The sequence below is a fragment of the Mastacembelus armatus genome, unplaced genomic scaffold (genome assembly GCF_900324485.2).
Source record: "Mastacembelus armatus unplaced genomic scaffold, fMasArm1.2, whole genome shotgun sequence".
Classification (NCBI taxonomy): domain Eukaryota; kingdom Metazoa; phylum Chordata; class Actinopteri; order Synbranchiformes; family Mastacembelidae; genus Mastacembelus; species Mastacembelus armatus.
In genome coordinates, this window is record NW_022872853.1 from 755,896 (window position 1) to 778,132 (window position 22,237).

At 47.7% G+C, this 22,237-nt stretch overlaps 2 protein-coding genes across 11 annotated transcripts in view; both read right to left on the reverse strand.

Annotated features, from left to right (window-relative positions):
- Positions 1 to 16,950, reverse strand: part of adgrg6 (adhesion G protein-coupled receptor G6) — a 55,223-nt gene extending 38,273 nt beyond the window's left edge. For 3 of the 9 annotated variants that reach the window (XM_026308190.2, XM_026308191.2, XM_026308189.2), the window contains exons 1-2: positions 16,620 to 16,949; positions 12,946 to 13,037 (exon numbers count right to left, since the gene is read on the reverse strand). In XM_026308190.2, the coding sequence (XP_026163975.1) occupies positions 12,946 to 13,037; positions 16,620 to 16,621 (94 nt within the window). In that variant the 5' untranslated portion in view covers positions 16,622 to 16,949. Of the gene's footprint in view, positions 1 to 12,945; positions 13,038 to 16,619 lie in introns of all 9 variants that reach the window. The other 6 variants (XM_026308197.2, XM_026308194.1, XM_026308195.2 and 3 more) reach the window with 3 other exon arrangements.
- Positions 16,951 to 18,198: 1,248 nt separating this feature from the next.
- The window catches only part of vta1 (vesicle (multivesicular body) trafficking 1), a 30,768-nt gene continuing 26,729 nt past the window's right edge, over positions 18,199 to 22,237 (reverse strand). The window contains exon 8 of one of the 2 annotated variants that reach the window (XM_026308269.1): positions 18,199 to 20,823. In XM_026308269.1, the coding sequence (XP_026164054.1) occupies positions 20,678 to 20,823 (146 nt within the window). In that variant the 3' untranslated portion in view covers positions 18,199 to 20,677. The remainder of the gene's footprint in view (positions 20,824 to 22,237) is intronic. The other variant, XM_026308270.1, reaches the window with a different exon arrangement.

The window sequence follows — 22,237 nt, forward strand, 5'->3', positions numbered from 1 at the left end:
TAGTCTGTAAAACTCTGCAGCCATGTTTTCCAGATGTTTTCGAGTTTCTCACCGTTTTTAACATTTAACATCCTGTTGTACTTGATCAGCTTCAGCTTCAGCCTAAAAGCTGCCTCTCAGCACAGCCTCATGTTTGTCTTTGTGCTCTCGCCTGAGTCCGGTCTGCAGTCCGGTCTGGAGGCTGTGAACCTGAGACAGCTGGATCTAAGGCAAACAGAGCTGAGCCTCAGCAGGAAAACATGTCAGACGTGGTCCTGAGCTGTTTCTCTTCAGCTGTACAGTTAGAGCAAGTATTTAAAGGCCAAACTCACTGCTCTATAACGGTCCTCTGTGACCCATGACCTCTGTGTGACCTGTGAGCAGAGCTCTTTGGAAAAAACTCCATCCCAGACACTATGAGGACTGAAACCTTCCTCAGTGCTCGTCCGTTACAGCTCGTACCTCATCAACAGGAAGTTGGCGTTAAAGCAGTGGATTGTTCCTTTAAAGCTGGACTCACCAACCCTGGTCCTCGAGATCTGCTACCCTCCTTGTTTTTAACAATCCTGCCCTTCCGGGTTCTGATTGGCTGAACACACGTGATCCAGGTAATCAGCAGTGGACCACAGTTGGTGAGCCCAGCTTTAAAGGAACAATCCACTGTGCCACGAACTTGATGCAGCAGAACCACAGACAGTTTTTTTCATTACCCCATGTTTACGCCTTACTAAACCTGGCACCTACATTACCCATAATGCAGCTCGACTGCCAACAGCGTAAGCAAAGACTAGGGTGTGTTAGTCGGCTCACGTTTTTCTGACTCTCAGAGTTTATGCAAAACATTAGAAGGAAACTGTGACCAGATCACATTTTACATTTACATGACAAGGAAACAATGTCAATTTACATTAAACTGAAGATATCAATAAAGTAATCAGTGTGTTTGTTTTCTACCATAACATCAGTTCAGCCTTCATGAGTCCAGCTTCATGAACTAGAACCTCCATCTTCCTCTGAGCTGAACCAAACCACGGGACTGTGGATGTGAGCTCTGGTCTTTGGTGGGACAGTGGATCGTGTACACAAACAGACCAGGTGAGATTCTCTTAAACCCTGTGTTGTGCTGACTGTGCAATCAATGAACAGACCAGTGCTGTTTGGACCCTGAGGTGTTTTAACCACAGAAGGAGCGCTGTGGCACCTGGAACACTGAGGACCATTGTAGACCCAGAAAACCAGCCCCTGCATCTGTCCTGCATTACTACTGCGTACAGACGGGCACTGTCAGAGTTCAACATCTTCATGCAGTTTTTACCATCTGTTCTCCTTTAGCCGCTAAAGAAATAGTTCCTACAGGTACACCAACTAATCCTGGAGACCTGGGCCCAACATCAGTGGAACGTTACTCCTCTGTTCCATCCATCATCTATACCCCCTTAATCCTAACCAGGGTCTCAGGGATCTACTGGAGCCTATCCCAGCTCTCTTTGGGTGAAAGGCAGGAGTACACCCTGGACAGGTCACAGGTCCCCCTCTGTTCCACCACAGTTCTTACTTCATCTATGTGACATCGCTGATCAGCATTAGCGAATAACGTCAGTGCCCATGGGACATTTTAGTGCAGAACCACGTCTGACATACTGACAATAATTTGTGGTTTGAGCTCTAACACCGTCACATTTAGAATTTGATTCCAGCCTGACGGTGATTTTTACTGTCTGACCTGCAGGTTGGAGAAGCAGCCTGAGGACAGTAGGTTCGTTTGGTGTGAACTGTGTCAGCAGCTTCCTCATTTGGTTCATTGATGAGTGGCAGCTGATAAGACAACCGACACAGGTCAGGTGTGAGTGTGTGCACCAATCAGGAAACAGCAGAGAGGAAGCCCACGATGCAAATATGACGGTGCTGATATCCGCCTGTGGGAAATAACGGTGATCTGATTAGAGCAGCAGGTCGACAGCAGACGCTGGCGTTTATCGTACAGGATGTGAGGTCCAGCTGCTCAGGTGGGAGCACCACAGAGCACAAACACAACTTTCTTAATTCTGTGGGTTAGCATGCTGATTAGCACTAAGCACAAAGCTGGGGCTGATGGGAAAGTTTTGCTACAGAACAAAAAGTGGATGAACTGAGATTTTTCCCTGATGGAAAGTCAAAGGAGCGAAGAGACAAATGAACAGGATCATGTAGTGTCCCTCAGCTTTCCACTGGTTTCTCTAACTGGTCCATCACAATAAAATAACATTTTTAGTTTGTCAGCAGCATCTGCTGAGAACTTCAGGCTCCAACACAGATTCTGTGAATAAATTCAATTTAATTCACTTGGACTTGGCCTTGATTTTACACTGCAAGCCAGTTCTCTCTCACACACGCACACACACACACACACACACACACACACACACAGACACACACACAGGAAACAAACTGTCAGGTTCATGAAATTTTAACATTGCAAATTAATTAATGGCAGAAACGTCTCCCATCGAATATGTGACAAGCTGCTGCCTTCACGGTGCCAGCAGTGATTCTGCCACCATTACACACAGACACACACACACACTAACACACACTAACACACACACACACACTAACACACACACAGACGATGTGTCGCTCTGGTTTACTTCTGTTACAGGTGAGAGAAGCTCAGCCTCTCTGAATCTCTGAAGACCTTCCAGTTTGATTCCTTCAACAAAGGAACCAGGTTTCACTAAACCTGTTGCTTCCTCTTGTTCCCCACAACCTCTGGAACAAACGAGCAAACAGCTGGATGGATGAGGGTTAATCTGTTTGCATGTGCCCCACCAGAAGGACCAGAACCTGACAGTGAACTCTAGTGATTGCTTCATTGGCTCAGTGCTCGACCAATCAGAGCACACTACATCAGTCGTGGTTCCTGTTGTGCCGGCAGAGAACCAGAGAACAGCATCTGAGCTGTGATCGTCCTCAGACCCATGAGACCCGGGGACCTTCCTCCAACCAGATCCATGAAACATCTGCTGAGCCCTGAAGACACCTAACGTCACTGAACGTAGAGCAGCTGCCACAGTACCCAGACACCGTGGGTCAGGGCAGGTTTTTACCAGGACAGCAGAGACCTGGACCCAACATCTGTTTGTGTTTTACGAACCTATGAGCAAACCTCCTCCTCTGGCTGAACAACTGCTGTGTGTGTGTGTTTGTACACAGGAAGAGGTGAGATCAGTTTGGGCACAGGCTACTGGGATGACCTGCTGTTTTATTGGCTTCTGCGTGTGTGTGTGTGTGTGTGTGTGTGTGTGTGTGTGTGTGTGTGTGTGTGTGTGTGTGTGTGTGTGTGTGAGAAGCTACATTACACACTCCCACACTCCCTGACACATCATGTGACACAACCAGCCTGATGCAGACGACTCACTTTAATTATCGACATGTGTTCGATGTGTGAAACACTAACGAGCTGCAGCTAATGACCTGTGTGGACCTGTCCTTCTAGCTTTGTGAGGACCAGTCCTCAGTTTCTCAGACTTAAACCAGAGGTTCTCACTGAGTTTTGGGGTCCAGGTTAGACTCAGGTTAGGGTCTGTGTCTCACGTCTCTTCTGTAATTGTGGACTTCACAAGTCTGTTAGTGGCTGTTAGTGGACTTGAGTTAGGCTTTTGTTCTGTTCCTTCAGACCCGTTTCTCTTCGAGCCCTCACAAGACACGAGTTAAACAGCTGACTGCTCCTTTTTCAACACGAGGCTTCGTCAGCACCGATTAACTACATTCATGAGCACCAGCTCGTTTCATTAATGTTTAACTCATGCGTTGTCCAAAGCTAGTCCAGGTGTAGGTGACATCTAAGGGCAGAGTCCGACTGCAAAGAACCAACAGTGTCTGAGCGTCGCCTTCGTCTGGACCAAAAAATGTCATTGAACGCACCACACAGACTCCACCTGACAGCCAATCAGCACGTACGTCCTAAATGTGCTGAGAGTAAATACCTCTCCATACCAGCAGGGGGCGGTAGTCTGAATTGGTCAACATCAAGTCCTGAGGGTGCGGGACACAGACCAGGACCACAGTCAGCTGGATGTTGAGCAGGAAAAGTGTCTTTACAGTTTAACTCTGTCCCTGTGTGAGCTGACGTTCACCTTTCACAATAAAACGCTGCTAAACAGGCGGTGGGATGTCCAGGTTTCTGCCACAGATAGAGCTTCATGTTCTGCTTCATAAAAAGCAAAGAATTTCATGATTTACAAATGAGAAGGGGAACAATGGAGAACCTTGTATGTAAACATGTTTATGGCCTCTCACTGAGCTGCTTTCAGCCAACGTTTTCTTAAATATGGAACAACTCAGCTCAGAGAAAGGATTTCCTGTTTCAGTGTCTTTCAATGCAAAATGGACTCTGATTTCTACAGTTAGACCAGAAACAGTTTTCTGTCCTACGTGTCTGTTCCCCAGGACAGAGGCTAAAATGAGGGAAGGGAGCGACCGAGTCGTTTTCTGAAATGCTAAAGGAATGCAGATGTTTGCAGCAGAAAGCCTGAACAGACCCTGACTAGATGCCCGACATGTGGGTACGTTTGTGTCCGAGGGGGCGCTGAAGCTCCAAGCCAAACTACTGTTCATTGAGCCGTCCGACAGAGGCGGGAAACAAAAGGCTTTTGTTTCCGAGCTGACGTGGGAGGCGGGAGTTTGGCTGCGCTGCGGTTCTGCCAGTGTGGCGCTTTTTAAAAGCAGCAGCAACAACTGGAACACGAGTAAAGGAGTGAAGGGAGCAGGGAAGAGGATCTTTTCTTCACTCAGACCTGATGTAGAGTCATAAAAGTCAGACGAGGCAGAATTCTGACACAACTAACTTCTAATGAGCATCATGGTCTCAAACTTCTAATGAGCATCGTGGTCTCAAACACAGAAGGTCCAGGTTTTCTCCTCAGAGGTGATGTTTCCTTCTCATCCAGCAGAAACATTGTCTACAGTACCTGCGCACAGCAGACTGGTCCAGGTTAGGGAGAGCTCATGGATACACTAAATTAAAACCTCTGACATGCTGCGCGCACACACACACACACACACACACACACACACACACACACACACACACACGCACACACACACCTCCTGCTCCACGGCAACGTCCACCTCACGACAACAAGGTGCAGAATTGTCTGATATGGACGTGATTCCTAAGATACACTGAGCTGTGGGTTTTGCTTTTCATGCACACACATAATTACAGCCTGAAGACAGACTGGACTGTGCAGACCGGACTGGTTGGACTGTGCAGACCGGACTGGCTGGACTGTGCAGACTACCTGTGTTTACGTCACATAGACGTTTCTGGAACCTCTCTTCCAGTCCGAAAACACAGTCCCAGTCAACAGTCCAGACAGAGAGACAAACCAACACCAGTGAAGTTCACTAGACCTGCAGTGTCGTTGACTGACCTCTGCTGTTACAGAGCCAGTTCATAAAGACCTGACTGAAAACACCCGTTTGCCTCCACACAGTGGACCTGATCTGACCCAACGTGAAGGCCTCAGTTTTTAAACATCTGTAAAAAAGAAAGTTGCTTTGCAGTTCTGGTGGTTTGTCAGTCGTCCAGATGTACGAATTTTACTTTAGCCAATCCTCTAAGCAGAAAACCCCACACTGAGTCCAACAGTAACAAAGGTCAGAGTCGTCTGGATGAAGCAGCAAACCTGCTCTGACTCTGAGGTTGGGAAGTTTGACAAAGTGCCAGGAAACAGGAGTTGAGTCAAAAAGGTGGAAAGGATTTTTTAAAACTTAAACTCTGTCCCACCATGTGTGAAACCCAGTGACCATCCCTGTGCTGCCACTAAAAACCTCCTGTCTGACATTAATCCTGCGGATCAGTCGGCTTCCATCAACCTGCCCTTCTCTCTTTTCTGTCCTTTCCAGCGTTTCTCTCACATTCTTTACTTGAATTCCTCCGTCCTCCCTCGTTCATTCCTCTTTCTCCTGCTGCCCCCTGCCCTTATCTCTCCTCGGCTTTCTTTCTTGAGCCCCTCCTTTGCTTTCCTTCTGTCCTTCCTGCCAAGAGAGAGTACAGCAGCCTCCTGTAGTGGCTGAAATGGAAGAATGTCTTTGTGCTCGGTGTGAGTCCGACAACAAAGAAATCAGATTCAGTGAGCAGCTCTTCAAATTACAACCAGGACAAAAGGGACTTTACAAATTGGAGAGAAACTCTTCAGGGTTATTGTCTAATGAGCCAACACTGAGATTTCATAAACGCTCAGTCCGTTCTGGACGTTTATGGGTTTATTTCCGTGGACCAGACCACACACCAGGATCCCGCTCAAACATCGTCTCACATCTGTTCCAAGACGCCTCAAAGCCCAGTGGGAAACCCGCTGAGGCTCAACATGACGAACAGCACAAACTGTGATAACTGAGCGTGTACAAAAACCAACTGAAGTCATTTTACAAATAATAAAACAGACGTTCACGTTTTGTCCCGTGTGACAGGGGAAGACAGAACCAGCAGCATGTCCAGTTTCTGCTCCGTCAGACACACAGTGGGCTCAGCTTTACAGAAACCCTGGAAACTATTGCAGCACTTTAACTGGAACAGGCCACATATGGTGGACGTTTGGAAAACACAGCGACCCCTCAGGTCCAGCTGTGGTCGACGGTTTGTGTCCTGCGTTAGCGTGACACTGCCCTCGTGCACAAACCTCCAGACATTTTCCCCAGTCTGCTGTAAACTCTACAAACGTGATGATGCACCTGAACACAGCACAGATCAGCTCCGCAGGAACACAACTACTACAGGGGACACCCAGGGCCCAGTGGGAGGAGCCACACTGAGCAGGTGAGCGCTGACTCAGTGTCCCAGGTGCTGGAACTCCCCGCTCTCCTCACCCTCGTCTGTCAGTAGGAGATAATCAAAAGTGGCATCCGAGGGGGAGGAGGAGGTGACGGGAGGAGAGAGAAGAAGAAGAGAGGAGGCGAGTCTGACACACAAGGATGGAACGAACAGAAAAACCAGCTGAAAGTGGATCATCATGAGCCACAGGGTGAAACGTTCACTTTGTGATTCCATCCCGTCGGACTCAGACTGAAACCCTGAACCAGTCAAATGAAGCAGCCACCACCCTCACTTTAAAGCAGCCGCTCAAATCAACAACAGCAGTCGGCAACAAAATCCTTCAGTTTGGTTTCAGCTGAAGATTCGGACTCATGTCGTCCCCGTCTCTGATTCCCTGCTGCTTCTTCACCATCACCTCAATAGAAAATCCAGAAATATGAACCATCCGCCACAAAACCACAAAGTCTTTTACACACTTGAGTTTTAAACATTAGAAACAGCGACGTTTTAAGTTATCGTTTATGCTAAGCTAAGCTAAGCTAAGCTAAGCTAAGCGGCTGCAGCTTTAAATGAAGGGCGGTGATGGACATTTTTCTGTCACAGCTCCAACCTTCAAAGACAAAGCAAAGGAAACGAAGCTCCATCCACAGGAGGGAAACCAAGAGACAAATCAAACAAGAGTTAACACGAAGGAGCCGAGAAAAGAACAAATAAACCAAGGCTTTCCATCCAGCTGACTGAAAACTGGACCAAAACTGATGTGAGTGGAGACATGGACCGAATTTTCCCATCAGGTTTCCTACGTTTCTACTGTTTCATCTGCAGCTCATTTAGTGACAGGGCCTTAATGAGGCCACAGGAAAGGTAGCGCCACCTGCTGTCAGCGGGAGCAAACCAACTGCTCACCTCACACACACACACACCTTCAGTTGTAAACACACAAACAAAAGACGATTCAGAAACACACAAAGCAATTTAGTGGGAGAAGAATGAGCAGCTGAGGGAAGGAGGGCCGATGAAATATGCTCATAAACCCACCCCCTCATTCGCTTCCAGCAGGACGGGCTGAGGGAGGCGGCTGGTCCAGGACAGATTCACTGTCACTCCACCATCAACTTGTAGTTTCACATTCAAATCAACCTCAAACTGAAAAATCTGCCCCAGTCTCTGGGTTTGTGCTCCCTCAGTCCTGTGTTCTGCCAAATTCAACCTTCGAATGGTTTTTATGTCCAAGTACAATAAAACACGATTTCTCTCTTCAGTATTCTGTGTTGTTTGCAGAGCCACGTTCTCACGCCGCATTGGTCACATGCTTGAGAACCACTAAGTGCTGAGGCCCATATTGATTCCTCATGGTCTAAAGGAACCACAGTCTGCTGATTAAGGCAGATATGAACAGAGCCAGTGAATTAATACTGATAACATTTATTGGAAAATCATTTACAGATAAAATGCAACCAAACATGGCAACCCGCTGCAGCGTAAAGCACCTGAGTATTCAGTGTGTCTGTCTGACCTCTGGACCTGCTGTCATTTCAGGTATTTGCTCTGTGGGAGTCACATGTGTGACGGGTTTTGACCTTTATGTCACATTTATGATGAAGAGAAGAAGAACGATTGTAAACAAATCTACTGACTGGATGAGACTGGAGCCGTGAGCTTGGTTCAATCACATAGACACTAGTCAAACCCAGTTTCCAGGTCCGACACCGTTCAAACCTTTAGTTTATCCACTGAAACTGCAACCATTACACACACGCACGCACGCACACACACACACACACACACACACACACACGCACACACACACACACACACACACACACACACACACAGCTAACCTGTGTGTGTGTTGTGGTTTAGTCCTGCTGGGAACTTTACGAGTGTGTGAACTGCTTGGTTTGGCCTGAGGCTGGTGGTTGCGTATGGAAAATACATCAAGTACACACACACACACTGACTGACACACACTGACTGACACACACTGACTGACACACACACACACACACTCCCTCCCTCCGTGCCATCTGTCCAGATCCTTCAGTTTCTATTTTTTCATTTTTCATTTTTGTGAGTTTTATTGGCAAAAATGTAGAAAAGAGCAAGAGCCAAAAATCTGTCTGTGCCTCTTTCTTCCCACGCTCCTTGCTGCACCTCCACTCGTCTCCTATCGCAGCTCCGATTGAGGGAAACCATAAAACGTAACATGGACAAAGGTATGTGGACGGTTCCTGTCCTGTTTCAGCACGTCAGTGACCCAGTGCACTGAAATCAGCGTGCCTCACTTTCACCGAAGCTCGTGTGTCTGAGTAAAGTCCTGCAGCAGGTCCAGCACCAGGTGGAAAGAGAGGAGGCTGCTGCAGCGGCTCAACACGGCTCCTTGGCTGTCCACATACTTTTGGCAGAGACAGAGCGACTGCTAACGTTAAAATACAGTTTTAATGAAACAATAAATGTCCAGTTACTGCACAAACACAACAAACAAACAAGTGATCCAACAAACCAAACATCAGGCAGAGACATGAACGATCAAACTGAACTGAACAATAAACCGGGATCAATACATCTATTGATCAGTCGGCCAGATGAATGTGAATGAACGTGAATGAACGTGAATGAACGTGAATGATATCTGAGTGCAGACGTTCAGGACTCGTGACTCGAGCTTCTGTTAATGGCAGCGTGAAGAAAAGGAGACAGGCTCGAGCTCGGAGACGGAAAACATGAGGAAAAAAGTGGGATGAAGAAAGAGGAAATGAGCGATGGGGGATGGAAACATGGGAAGAAGAAAAGTCACAAATGAAAGATGGAAATCATGAATCACTGCTGTCAGATAAAAACGCTGAGGAAACTTTTTCTAGATCTGGATACTGGTTTTCTGTGTTCTGAGAAGTGCTCAGATGGGTTTTAGGATCATTCCTGTGTGGTCACTGAATTCTTTTCAAAATAAAACGACAGTTTTTATCCAACAGCAGAAAACAGAGAAAACATGACAGGAATGAACAAAACATGAAGGCAAAAGCAGCACAAATGAAAAGAGGGAGCAGTAACTGCCCAGTTTAATCATCGGAAACACGTTGGAAAATCACATTTAATTACATTTTCCTCATTAAAGCCACAGAAAGTACTGAACTTTCTGCATTTCATATAATAAACTAATGGAATGTGCCTGTAGCTTTAATATCTCCATATAATGGGACATAAAGACTGGAGGAATTTACTTCAAATCATTAGATTTAACTACTCCCAATTCATTTACAGCTGGAAGCTACTGATTTTATTCCTTTATAAAGTCCGTTCTGTTCCTGCGGTTGCTCTCACAGCTGTTCCCATTAACAGACGGACTTCTTTCTGTGGTTGTCGTGTCATTTATGGTTCCTGCAACCTTAAGCCCACCTGCAGGAATCTGGGAATGTCACCTGCATACTTCCTGATTACGTTACAGAAACGCCCTGACTTTAATGAATCGCCCTCAATGCCCTCACTTTAAAGAAATGCCCTCACTTTAATGAAACGCCCTCACTTCAAAGAAACGCCCTCAACACCCTCACTTTAACGACACGGCCTCACTTTAAAGAGACGCCCTCACTTTAAAGAGACGCCCTCACTTTAACGAAACACCCGCACTTTAAAGAGACGCCCTCACTTTAACGAAACGCCCTCACTTTAATGAAACGCCCTCAATGCCCTCACTTTAAAGAAACGCCCTCACTTTAATGAAACGCCCTCACTTCAAAGAAACGCCCTCAACACCCTCACTTTAACGAAACGGCCTCACTTTAAAGAGACGCCCTCACTTTAACGAAACGCCCTCACTTTAAAGAGACGCCCTCACTTTAAAGAGACGCCCTCACTTTAAAGAGACGCCCTCACTTTAACGAGACGCCCTCACTTTAACGAGACGCCCTCACTTTAACGAAACGCCCTCACTTTAAAGAGACGCCCTCACTTTAACAAGACGCCCTCACTTTAACGAAACGCCCTCATTTTAAAGAAACGCCCTCAACGCCCTCACTTTAACAAAACGGCCTCACTTTAAAGAGACGCCCTCACTTTAACGAAACGCCCTCACTTTAAAAAAACGCCTTCAGCGCCCTCACTTTAACGAAAAGCCCTCACTTTAAAGAAACACCCTCACTTTAACGAAACGGCATCACTTTAAAGAGACGCCCTCACTTTAACGAAACGCCCTCACTTTAAAAAAACGCCTTCAGCGCCCTCACTTTAACGAAAAGCCCTCACTTTAAAGAAACGCCCTCACTTTAACGAAACGCCCTCACTTTAAAGAGACGCCCTCACTTTAACGAAACGCCCTCACTTTAAAAAAACGCCTTCAGCGCCCTCACTTTAACGAAAAGCCCTCACTTTAAAGAAACGCCCTCAACGCCCTCACTTTAAAAAAACGCCTTCAGCGCCCTCACTTTAACGAAACGGCCTCACTTTAAAGAGACGCCCTGACTTTAACGAAACGCCCTCACATTAAAGAGTCGGCCTCACTTTAAAGAGACGCCCTCACTTTAACGAAACGCCCTCACTTTAAAAAAACGCCTTCAGCGCCCTCACTTTAACGAAACGCCCTCACTTTAAAGAAATGCCCTCAACGCCCTCACTTTAAAAAAACGCCTTCAACGCCCTCACTTTAAAGAAAAGCCCTCACTTTAAAGAAACGCCCTCAATGCCCTCACTTTAAAGAAACGCCCTCACTTTAAAGAAAAGCCCTCACTTTAAAGAAACGCCCTCAACACCCTCACTTTAACGACACGGCCTCACTTTAAAGAGACGCCCTCACTTTAAAGAGACGCCCTCACTTTAACGAAACGCCCTCAATGCCCTCACTTTAAAGAAACGCCCTCACTTTAATGAAACGCCCTCACTTCAAAGAAACGCCCTCAACACCCTCACTTTAACGAAACGGCCTCACTTTAAAGAGACGCCCTCACTTTAACGAAACGCCCTCACTTTAAAGAGACGCCCTCACTTTAAAGAGACGCCCTCACTTTAAAGAGACGCCCTCACTTTAACGAGACGCCCTCACTTTAACGAAACGCCCTCACTTTAACGAAACGCCCTCACTTTAAAGAGACGCCCTCACTTTAACGAGACGCCCTCACTTTAACGAAACGCCCTCATTTTAAAGAAACGCCCTCAACGCCCTCACTTTAACAAAACGGCCTCACTTTAAAGAGACGCCCTCACTTTAACGAAACGCCCTCACTTTAAAAAAACGCCTTCAGCGCCCTCACTTTAACGAAAAGCCCTCACTTTAAAGAAACGCCCTCACTTTAATGAAACGCCCTCACTTTAAAAAAACGCCTTCAGCGCCCTCACTTTAACGAAAAGCCCTCACTTTAAAGAAACACCCTCACTTTAACGAAACGGCCTCACTTTAAAGAGACGCCCTCACTTTAACGAAACGCCCTCACTTTAAAAAAACGCCTTCAGCGCCCTCACTTTAACGAAAAGCCCTCACTTTAAAGAAACGCCCTCACTTTAACGAAACGGCCTCACTTTAAAGAGACGCCCTCACTTTAACGAAACGCCCTCACTTTAAAAAACGCCTTCAGCGCCCTCACTTTAACGAAAAGCCCTCACTTTAAAGAAACGCCCTCAACGCCCTCACTTTAAAAAAACGCCTTCAGCGCCCTCACTTTAACGAAACGGCCTCACTTTAAAGAAACGCCCTGACTTTAACGAAACGCCCTCACATTAAAGAGTCGGCCTCACTTTAAAGAGACGCCCTCACTTTAACGAAACGCCCTCACTTTAAAAAAACGCCTTCAGCGCCCTCACTTTAACGAAACGCCCTCACTTTAAAGAAATGCCCTCAACGCCCTCACTTTAAAAAAACGCCTTCAACGCCCTCACTTTAAAGAAAAGCCCTCACTTTAAAGAAACGCCCTCAATGCCCTCACTTTAAAGAAACGCCCTCACTTTAAAGAAACGCCCTCAATGCCCTCACTTTAAAGAAACACCCTCACTTTACAGAAAGCTCAACATCCTGTCTATGTGAAATGGATGTTTGGTCCGTTTTGATGAAACTCCAGCAAAGACAAACCAAAAGTCTCCACCTGTTCATCACGTCAACGGCTGTGAGAGCAACTTATTTTTTTTAGAGCTCATACTGGTCCCAGAGTAGAAAGGGCCCAGATGGCCGAGCTGGTTCCTACCGTGCTTGTGTAGGATCATCCACAGCAGAAGGACTGGGACGACGAGACGGAGCCTCCACCTTCCTCGTCCTCCTCCGCCTGTACAGGACTCCCTGCAGAGACCGAGGGACAACAACAAGAGTCTTTTCTTTTTATGCAACTTCCCACGTCTACACATTTTACTGCACATTTCTCCTGCAGCACAAATGAAAATATTGACTGATTATTAACAGAATAACGTTGGGCTGTGGACAAAAGACATTTCAAGAGATTATTTTGGACCAACTGACACTTTCCAAACTAAATAATTGATCAGTTCGTCATAAAATCATCCACATATTCATTACAAATGAAATGAATGTTTGCAGCAGCCACAGATTATTAGATCCGTCTCTGCAGGACTGACGGGGTCAGCAGAGTCACGCTGTGCACAGGTCTGCTGCATCTTTTATTGGCTGCAGCTCAGTTTGGACCCGCTCGTCCATCACTCTCTCAGATACTGTGAAGACGCCTGAGGACCAGGCGAGCTGTCGGCCGTCTGACACCGAGTTCATCTCCTGGTGTTTGAATGGAGGTGAGGTCGGGGCTGCTTTTATCTCTGAACAAACCCTGTGGTCTAGTTGAGAGAAGAAAGGACTCTGAGCTGAGATAACAGCTCATTTCTTCAGAAAACACAGGGACAGGAAGCTGTGTGTTTATTCTGGGAGGGGAATGTTTCCACTGTCAATTTCTGTCTGCATATTTATTTATGGTGAAACTTTTCAAGATTTTCTACCATTAAAGGTGGTTGGGGCGGTTCTGTCCTCAGAAATATCAGCTTTCAGGAGGCTCCGGCTCCAAAACACCAGAATCAGACTTCAAGCCCAGGACTGATCGAACTAAAAACCCCCGACCATGTTTATTGATCTTGGCGTTCCAGCTCAGATTTGCTCAGCGAAGAATAACAAATGTTGTTTCACATCAACCCCAGAGCGCTGTTACTCAACACAGCCACATGGGATGGGATTTTAGCATAGTGGCCACAGACGGTACTGCAGGTCACATGACAGAAGAATAGTTTTCCTTTCAAAGACCAAGGCTGCGTAACAAACACCCCGATAAACTTGGTTCTCCACAGATCACACACTCAGAAACTTACACCAGAACCATGAGACGCCGTCTTACAGCAGATCAGTCTCATCAGTGGAGTCACCTTCAGTTTTTATCCTACAGTCTCTGCATTCCCTGAGGATTTCAGCCTCTGATCTCTGGGGTCTGGGTTTTAGACTACAGCTTATGTAAATTACTTACATCATGTTCAAAGATCACGACGTCCACTCGTCCTGAACATTCAGGATCATGTTACCAATATTATCAATAACTGCACAAACATGAACAACATGTTCTTCACTTCGAGAGCTGTGTGTTTATTCCAACAGAATTATTAAAGACACTGAAATGGAACCGGTCTGAGGTGGAGTGAGGCCCGAAGGCTCCAGTGTGCTCATCATAAATATTTCACACTGCAGGGAACAGAACTGTTTCATTTCTTCATCCACTTTTGTGGCGTCCACTGATGCAAATTCATGCAGCTCCTGACATTAAAGAAAACTCGCCCCTTTGTCATGTCATGCATCTTGTTTCCATGTTTCCCCTCCTCCCGCCTCCGTCTGCAGCCTGGAAATGGGAGTGAGAGACAAGTGGAGCGAGGTCAGCGAACCAGGCCGTGGACACGAGCACATAAAGAGCCCGATTCATGCGTCTGCAGGGCTGGACGACAGCCTGCAAAGCCTCCGCCCCGAGTCAGACATTTTGTGGCCCTGAGGTCCGGGCGTCAGACTCTCACAGACCGCCTCGCACCGCAACAACTCAGAATCCACCTTTACATGAAGGGAAAGGACTTGGATGTGGTGGTTTAGACCAGTGGTTCTCAGACTTCTGTCACTGCTCACATCTAAACCGACACAGATTGTACAAGTTCTCTGGAAATTAGAAACAAAATAAATCAGACTGACTGTTTTATAAATGAAGGAACCGTAAAGAAAACGTTCTGTTTGGAACTTAAAGATCTTCTACTGCACATCGTGGTTTCTGTCCCGTGTCCCTGCTCAGAGTCAACCCAGGGAGAGTCCTCCGTCAAACTGCGTCCGACCCCCCCTCTCTCCCATAAAACTCAATTTCTGTCACTTTCCAGAACCTTCAGGTTCTTTGTCACATTCACAGGACGAGTCACAACCTTCCGACCACTTAGAACAACGTTAGACCACTCAGCATCTGCAAACTGTAAAGACGACGACTCTGCTGTGTACGGAAAACTGATCTATAAAATCCATTGTTAAAACAGTCGGGTGTTGCAGCCCTGATGGAAAACAGTGACCTTTGACACAACCTGTGACCAACCAACTGCTGACCGAAGACAGACTTCTCTGAACGCAGTGTTTGTTCGTTGATGGGTTTGGATCCTAACCGTCCCACACTGGAACAAACCGAACAGGACGAGTTCACCTTAACCAGGGACCTTTTCCTGATCAGGCTGCACGTGCACCAGCTGGATGATCAGATGAGGAGCTGTCACTCCTGCACCAGGAAAATGAATGTGAACGTCATCAGGACCAAACTAGCCCTGCAGGTGGAGAGATCCTATCTTCCCCTCCAGCTCAATCAAACCACGTCACCCTCAGACCTCCATCGGCGGCTTTTCATTCTGGCCTTCATGGCTCAAACAGCTTCTGTCTTTTATTAGCCGAGCCTCCACCTGTAAACCTTCAGCTTCTGCCCTCAATCGACACTGCAGAGACCAACTTTTCACAATGTGCCAACATCCTGAAAACACAGTCAGACCCTCCGAACCTGCTGACAATCACCTGACGAACAATTTCAGCTTTGATGAAAATGATTTAACCCAAGAGAAGCAGCAGGAAGAGCAGTTTTTGTTCCATCCGCAGGTTTTTAGACATTTCAAGTTCAACCCAACAAAATATTCGGACAGAAACCCCCTGATCCAAACACACAGTCCAACAAATACAAAACAACATCTGCAGTGGCTTCACTCCCATTAACACGTTATTCCACGTTGCTCCAGACTCCGGCTCATCCCGACCTGAACATAAGGACAGATCAGTCTCTTCCTGCTCTGATCAGCCTGAGTCTGTTCAACCACCGGAGACAAGACCAGACTTTTCTCGCTGCTGAAATCTGAGTTTAGACTGATGGGAAAAAGTAATTTAAACGTGAGGACTGAAAATCTGACTTCTCTGGTTTTGGTTAGTCCTCGGCTCAGCCCTGTCAGGGATCTATGATCTTTACCAACATAAGGCGATCTAATATAGTCCTACAGCCCAGAGCTGATCCCCCAGTAACCCAGTTCCTGCAGGAGAGAAGCGGGTCCTAGATTGTAAACACATGCAGCTATAGGCAGCCAACAGCATCATGGAAACGGACCTTTCCAGGGAAGAGCTCAGCTCCGGGCTTCGAAGGACAAACAGAAAAAGTCGTTTCTGAGTCCGTGTCCCCTGATCCGCCTCATTAAAACTAATTAAAAGCTCAAATGTTTTAATGACTTTGACATCACAGCGTCATCTGAGTCACAGAAACTGAGCTGCAGCGTCAGGATGATTTAAAGTTCGATCACTGAGAAACTTTTGGAAACGATCAAACCGGATTTAAGGAGGAAAAACTCCAACATCAGCACCAACACATTTCTGATGAGGACTCACATTAGTTTCCCTGGAGCGGCAGCTGGTCCCACTGCAGGATCATTGTCCCCCGCCGAGTCCGGTTCTGTCTTTCAGCTTTTAGTCGCGCTCAAAGTTTGACTCCAAAGCCACTTCACCAAAAAACTAAACTGCGCCCCGCTGACGCGCAAAGCCGCCCAAAGTCTGGAGAGAGACTGGGAGGCACAGAGAGAGAGATGGGGGAGGCACACTGGGAGGGAGAGCTCTACTGGTCCCGACCCCCTCACTGAGAACTGGATGAGCCCACCGAGACAAAAAACAGCGCAGAGTCCGGTGTTATGCCGAGTTCTGCCTGCCTGCCCCGATGCGCCTGCACCTCGCGGGAGCGCGCTTAACCAAAGTGAAAACTCCCCACCAATAAATTCTGAGACAAAGTGTTTAGGCATAAGTTGCTTTTCCGGGTTTATCAGCAACGAGAACAGAATCTGTAGGTTCATCTGTGTTTTATTTAAGTCGTGTCTCCAAGTTAAGGACTTTCAGGATTTGCCTGAAATCTGCTCGTTGTTAAGAAAACAGACTGATCGTTAAGGTGGACTGAGGTTTTTAGGGAGGACCCCTGATTGGTTTGTGTTAAACTCTCATGTAAATATGTAAAACACATGGGGTCAGACTGTTGATATGAGGCTGGATATTATCAAATATATGAAATAAATTCAGGAGCAAATATTATTAAAACCATAAGATTCATTAGTGTCTGTGTATTTATACATTTAGATATTTACCTTAATCTGAATAAATGACTAATTAAAACGACACAGTGGGGGGTGTTGAACACGGTGCCTGGTCCCTCACTAGTAAAAGAATAAAGTAATGAGAAAAGAGCATGAACATATCATTTATATATGATCACAGCATTACATGGCTGTTATCAGCCCACCCGTAACTCTGCTTCAGTCAGACACACCTGAGGACCAGTGACACGACCCACCTCCACTGGTTTTACCAGGAAAACGTCCCAGCAGCAGCTCAGCTTTGGAGGGCGGGACAGAAGGTCTTAGACCGTCCTGCTGTCGTCATCCACACCAAACTGGATCAGCTGTGATGCTGATCAACAGACGAGCGCAGGGGGAACAAAGAGCGTCTCATTTGCCTCCAAACGTCACCGAGGAAGATCTGTCTGATAGAAACATCCCAGTGAGGGAGGAGGCTGCTGACATTTGCATCCTGGTGGATCCCTGCAGAAAAACTAAGCCCAGCTGAGATTCTTCCTTCAGTCCACAAAGTGCTCAGGGGCCCAGCAGGTCAGGGGCCCCTGGGCCGGGGTATGGCTTCAGTACATTTCAGAGCCAGTGTTCATTCGGCTGCAACGTGTTTTATGTCTGTGTGCGTTGGAGGAAGTGCAGCAGCAGCAGCAGCCTTAAGAGGGGTCTGCTGGTTAAATGGTTTGTGGATGTGGGATCAAACCTTAGAGCAGCTGCATAAACCTGCTGGTGCTGAAGCCCGAGACACGAAAACACAACAGTAAGTGATGAACTGCATCAGTTCACAGAGAAGGAGAAGTGTGATCAACACTCGGTGTGAGCAGATGTGGAAAGAAAGTGTCCCAAACACCAAACAAAGATCGGTTTAAATATTTTATTCAAACAGCCTCGAACTGACAGACGAGATCCTGCAGCTAAACTTTGTGAAAACCTTTAAAGTCCCTCTAACAAACGTACTCATCAAATCACCAGCATTTACACAGAAAGTGATGTGTCAACAAAGATTTCTCCATGAAACACAGTTTAGAGACAGCGCCCCCTGTTGACACCCCAGCACCCCTCAGCAGTTTGTCCACCCACCGTCGCCTTGGCCTTCACGGTCAAATATGAAGTTAAAGCTCCGAGTCAGAACATTCTGATTATTCTGGACGATAGTTTAGACTCTGGATATCCAGCTGGTGCACGACGTAATTCCTCCATGTGTCAGTCAGTTGGTCAGATGGTCAGTCGGTCAGACAGTCGGTCAGACAGTCGGTCAGATGGTCAGTCGGTCAGACAGTCGGTCAGACAGTCGGTCATATGGTCAGTCGGTCAGACAGTCGGTCAGACAGTCGGTCAGACAGTCGGTCAGACAGTCGGTCAGACAGTCAGTCGGACGGAGAGTCAGGCAGTCGGAGAGTTGGTCAGATAGTCGGTCAGAGCGTCAGTCGGCCAGTCGGTCAGTCAGTCGGTCAGATGGTCGGTCAGATGGTCAGTCGGTCAGACAGTCGGTCACTCGGTCAGACAGCTGGTCAGTCAGTCGGTCAGAGGGTCGGTCAGTCAGACAGTCGGTCACTCGGTCAGACAGCTGGTCAGTCAGTCGGTCAGAGGGTCGGTCAGTCAGACAGTCGGTCACTCGGTCAGACAGCTGGTCAGTCAGTCGGTCAGAGGGTCGGTCAGTCAGACAGTCGGTCACTCGGTCAGACAGCTGGTCAGTCAGTCGGTCAGAGGGTCGGTCAGTCAGACAGTCGGTCACTCGGTCAGACAGCTGGTCAGTCAGTCGGTCAGAGGGTCGGTCAGTCAGACAGTCGGTCACTCGGTCAGACAGCTGGTCAGTCAGTCGGTCAGAGGGTCGGTCAGTCAGACAGTCGGTCACTCGGTCAGACAGCTGGTCAGTCAGTCGGTCAGAGGGTCGGTCAGTCAGACAGTCGGTCACTCGGTCAGACAGCTGGTCAGTCAGTCGGTCAGAGGGTCGGTCAGTCAGACAGTCGGTCACTCGGTCAGACAGCTGGTCAGTCAGTCGGTCAGACAGTCGGTCACTCGGTCAGACAGCTGGTCAGTCAGTCGGTCAGACAGTCGGTCACTCGGTCAGACAGCTGGTCAGTCAGTCGGTCAGACAGTCGGTCAGATGGTCGGTCGGTCAGACAGTCGGTCACTCGGTCAGACAGCTGGTCAGTCAGTCGGTCAGAGGGTCGGTCAGTCAGACAGTCGGTCACTCGGTCAGACAGCTGGTCAGTCAGTCGGTCAGAGGGTCGGTCAGTCAGACAGTCGGTCACTCGGTCAGACAGCTGGTCAGTCAGTCGGTCAGAGGGTCGGTCAGTCAGACAGTCGGTCACTCGGTCAGACAGCTGGTCAGTCAGTCGGTCAGAGGGTCGGTCAGTCAGACAGTCGGTCACTCGGTCAGACAGCTGGTCAGTCAGTCGGTCAGAGGGTCGGTCAGTCAGAGTCGGTCGGTCAATACGTCCCGTGTGATTTCAGTATTTTGGTGCCGTCAGTGGTTCCAGTCAGTGAACAGTCGTCAGTTGTTTTTTCACTTTCTTGACCTGCACCTGTTCACAGACGTTGAACTGTTGGAGCCCAGTTTTAAATGCAACATTATTATTATTATTATGAACCACAGTGCAGGGGGAGGCAGGTTGATGATATGCACAGATGTAAACACGATTTCCCAGCATCCCTCTGTGTCCGGCCCCTGATGACGAGCGGCTCTAACAAAGATCTTCGTCAAGCTGCAGCCTGTTCGCAGTTGACAGCCTGAGGCCCAGTAACAACATGTTCTCATCACCTGCAGCTTTTGTTCCGCATTAGGGTCTAATTAGTTTATTATCGTCCAACGGACACCGAACACATCATCAACGTAACGCTGCGTTCAGGGCCGCACAGTAAACTGATCTCCCCTGATAAACCGATTCAGTAAAGAGGAGACAAACAGCTGCTGACTAAGAGCTGATCAATCGACTTAGTGTTGAGCTGCAACCTGGTTTAAACGCACCAAGTCCCAGTGAATGATGCGGTTGGTGTGTCCAGTGTATGTGCTGACTTTGGTAAATGTGGTCGCTGAAGAAGCTGCGTTGGGTTTTTCTAATTAAAAATGTGTCAACACGTCGTGTCGTCGGTCAGTCAGTGAGTTTCAGTCTATCGGAGCGTCGGACAGAGGCAGCCATTGTTACAGACTGATTTCCATCACGGCGAACAGCTCTGTCCATGGTGTGTGTGTGTGTGTGTGTGTGTGAGAGAGAGATAAGAGCTGCGTCTTCAGCTCGCTGTTTTCCAGATGAGTGACAGAGCGGTGCTGCTGGGGAGGAGAGAGGGGGATGGGAGGAAGAAGGGATGGAAGGAGCAGAGCGGAGGACAAAGGCTTCATTCTTTGCCGGTGGTGAGGAGTTTCAGGGCTTTCTGGAGGTTCTGGATGGCCGTGCCGACGTCTTCGTACTGCAGGGCGCTGCCGGCGTACTTACAGTACTTCTGAGCCTTGGTGAAGTCCTCTGGGGTGAGGTGAATATTGCCTGGAGGGAGGGATGAGGAGGAGGAGACAGATGGGAGGAAAAGAGGAAGATGTCAGTTAATATGCAGTCAGAACAGCAGGGAGACGTTTGATTTGATGCTAAATACACATCAGGAATAAACCAAACTGCCCCAAACCTCAGACAGTGACCATCAAATCTCAAATCTGTCAATGCCTCGTCAGGATTCAAGCATCGGTCTCTGAAACCTTTGTCCTGCCGTGTTTTCACCCTCAGTCCATTATTGATCGTGTTCATCAATAAAGTGTTCAGCTCAGTTTGCTGTTACCAACACCAGACAACCAGAAACTCCTTCCAGTCCCGCTGACCAAAGATTGTCGGACCTTCTTTCAGCCGGTGCACGGGGAACCACGCAGCTCTGGGTGTGTGCACTGCACCTCAACACACAGGACACGACTCTACTTCACCAAATATACGTAGTTTACTCATCAATCACCAAAGTTTGAAAGGTCCCAACAAAATATTTGGTCCAGTGAACCTGTCCTCCCTCAGGGGACAAGTCCGAGTCCTGGGACCACATGAAAGGACAAAGTTCAAAACAATGGACTGGAATTCTGTCCTGGTGATGGGATATTTCCAGGAAAACCACTGTCACGAGCCCATAATCAGCTGTCAGCACAGAGGGGATTGTGGGTAATTTAAAATGGGGAAGAAGCTGCTGCAGAGGTCAGAGTGGTCTGAGTTGTTTAAAGAAAGACCCGATGGCAGATGTCAGTGTACAGACTGTGCTCATCAGGTCTGGGGTCAGAGCCTCCACTGTGACACGAGCGTGTTTCCCCACTTCAGCTTATGAAAACACCAGTGGTGATGAAAACGCCCCAGAGCCTCCGGACGGCCAAAAGCTCTTAGAGCGTCTGACCCAACACGTCCAAGATCTCTGAGTTGTTCACACACTGCACGGCTAAAAAGCCAACAGCTGTTTGGAGCCACATCTTTAATAAATACTGGCTCGTGCGTTTCATAATGAAGACACATGTCTCCAGAGGTGTGTGTCGCTGATGTGTTCTTAATAACAGCAGGGGTCCAGGAAACAGACCAACAAGCTAAACCAGGCTGGAGACAAACACACACTCAGCTGCTTTACTGCAGTAACAGCAGAAGTACCACAGTGTAAAGCTCCTGCATTCCAGATGTTCCTGCAGTAAAAGTCCAAAAGTATCAGCATCCAAATGTACTTGAAGTATCCAAAATAAAAGTAGTCACTGTGCAGGTGGAGTCTGCATGTTCTCCCTGTGCTTGTGTGGGTTTTCTCCAGGTCCTCTGGTTTCCTCCCACAGTCCAAAAACATGTATGTCAGGTTGATTGGTGACTCTAAATTGCCCATAGGAGTGAGTGTGAGTGTGTGAGGTTGTTTGTCTCTATGTGGCCCTGTGATGGACTGGGGACCTGTCCAGGG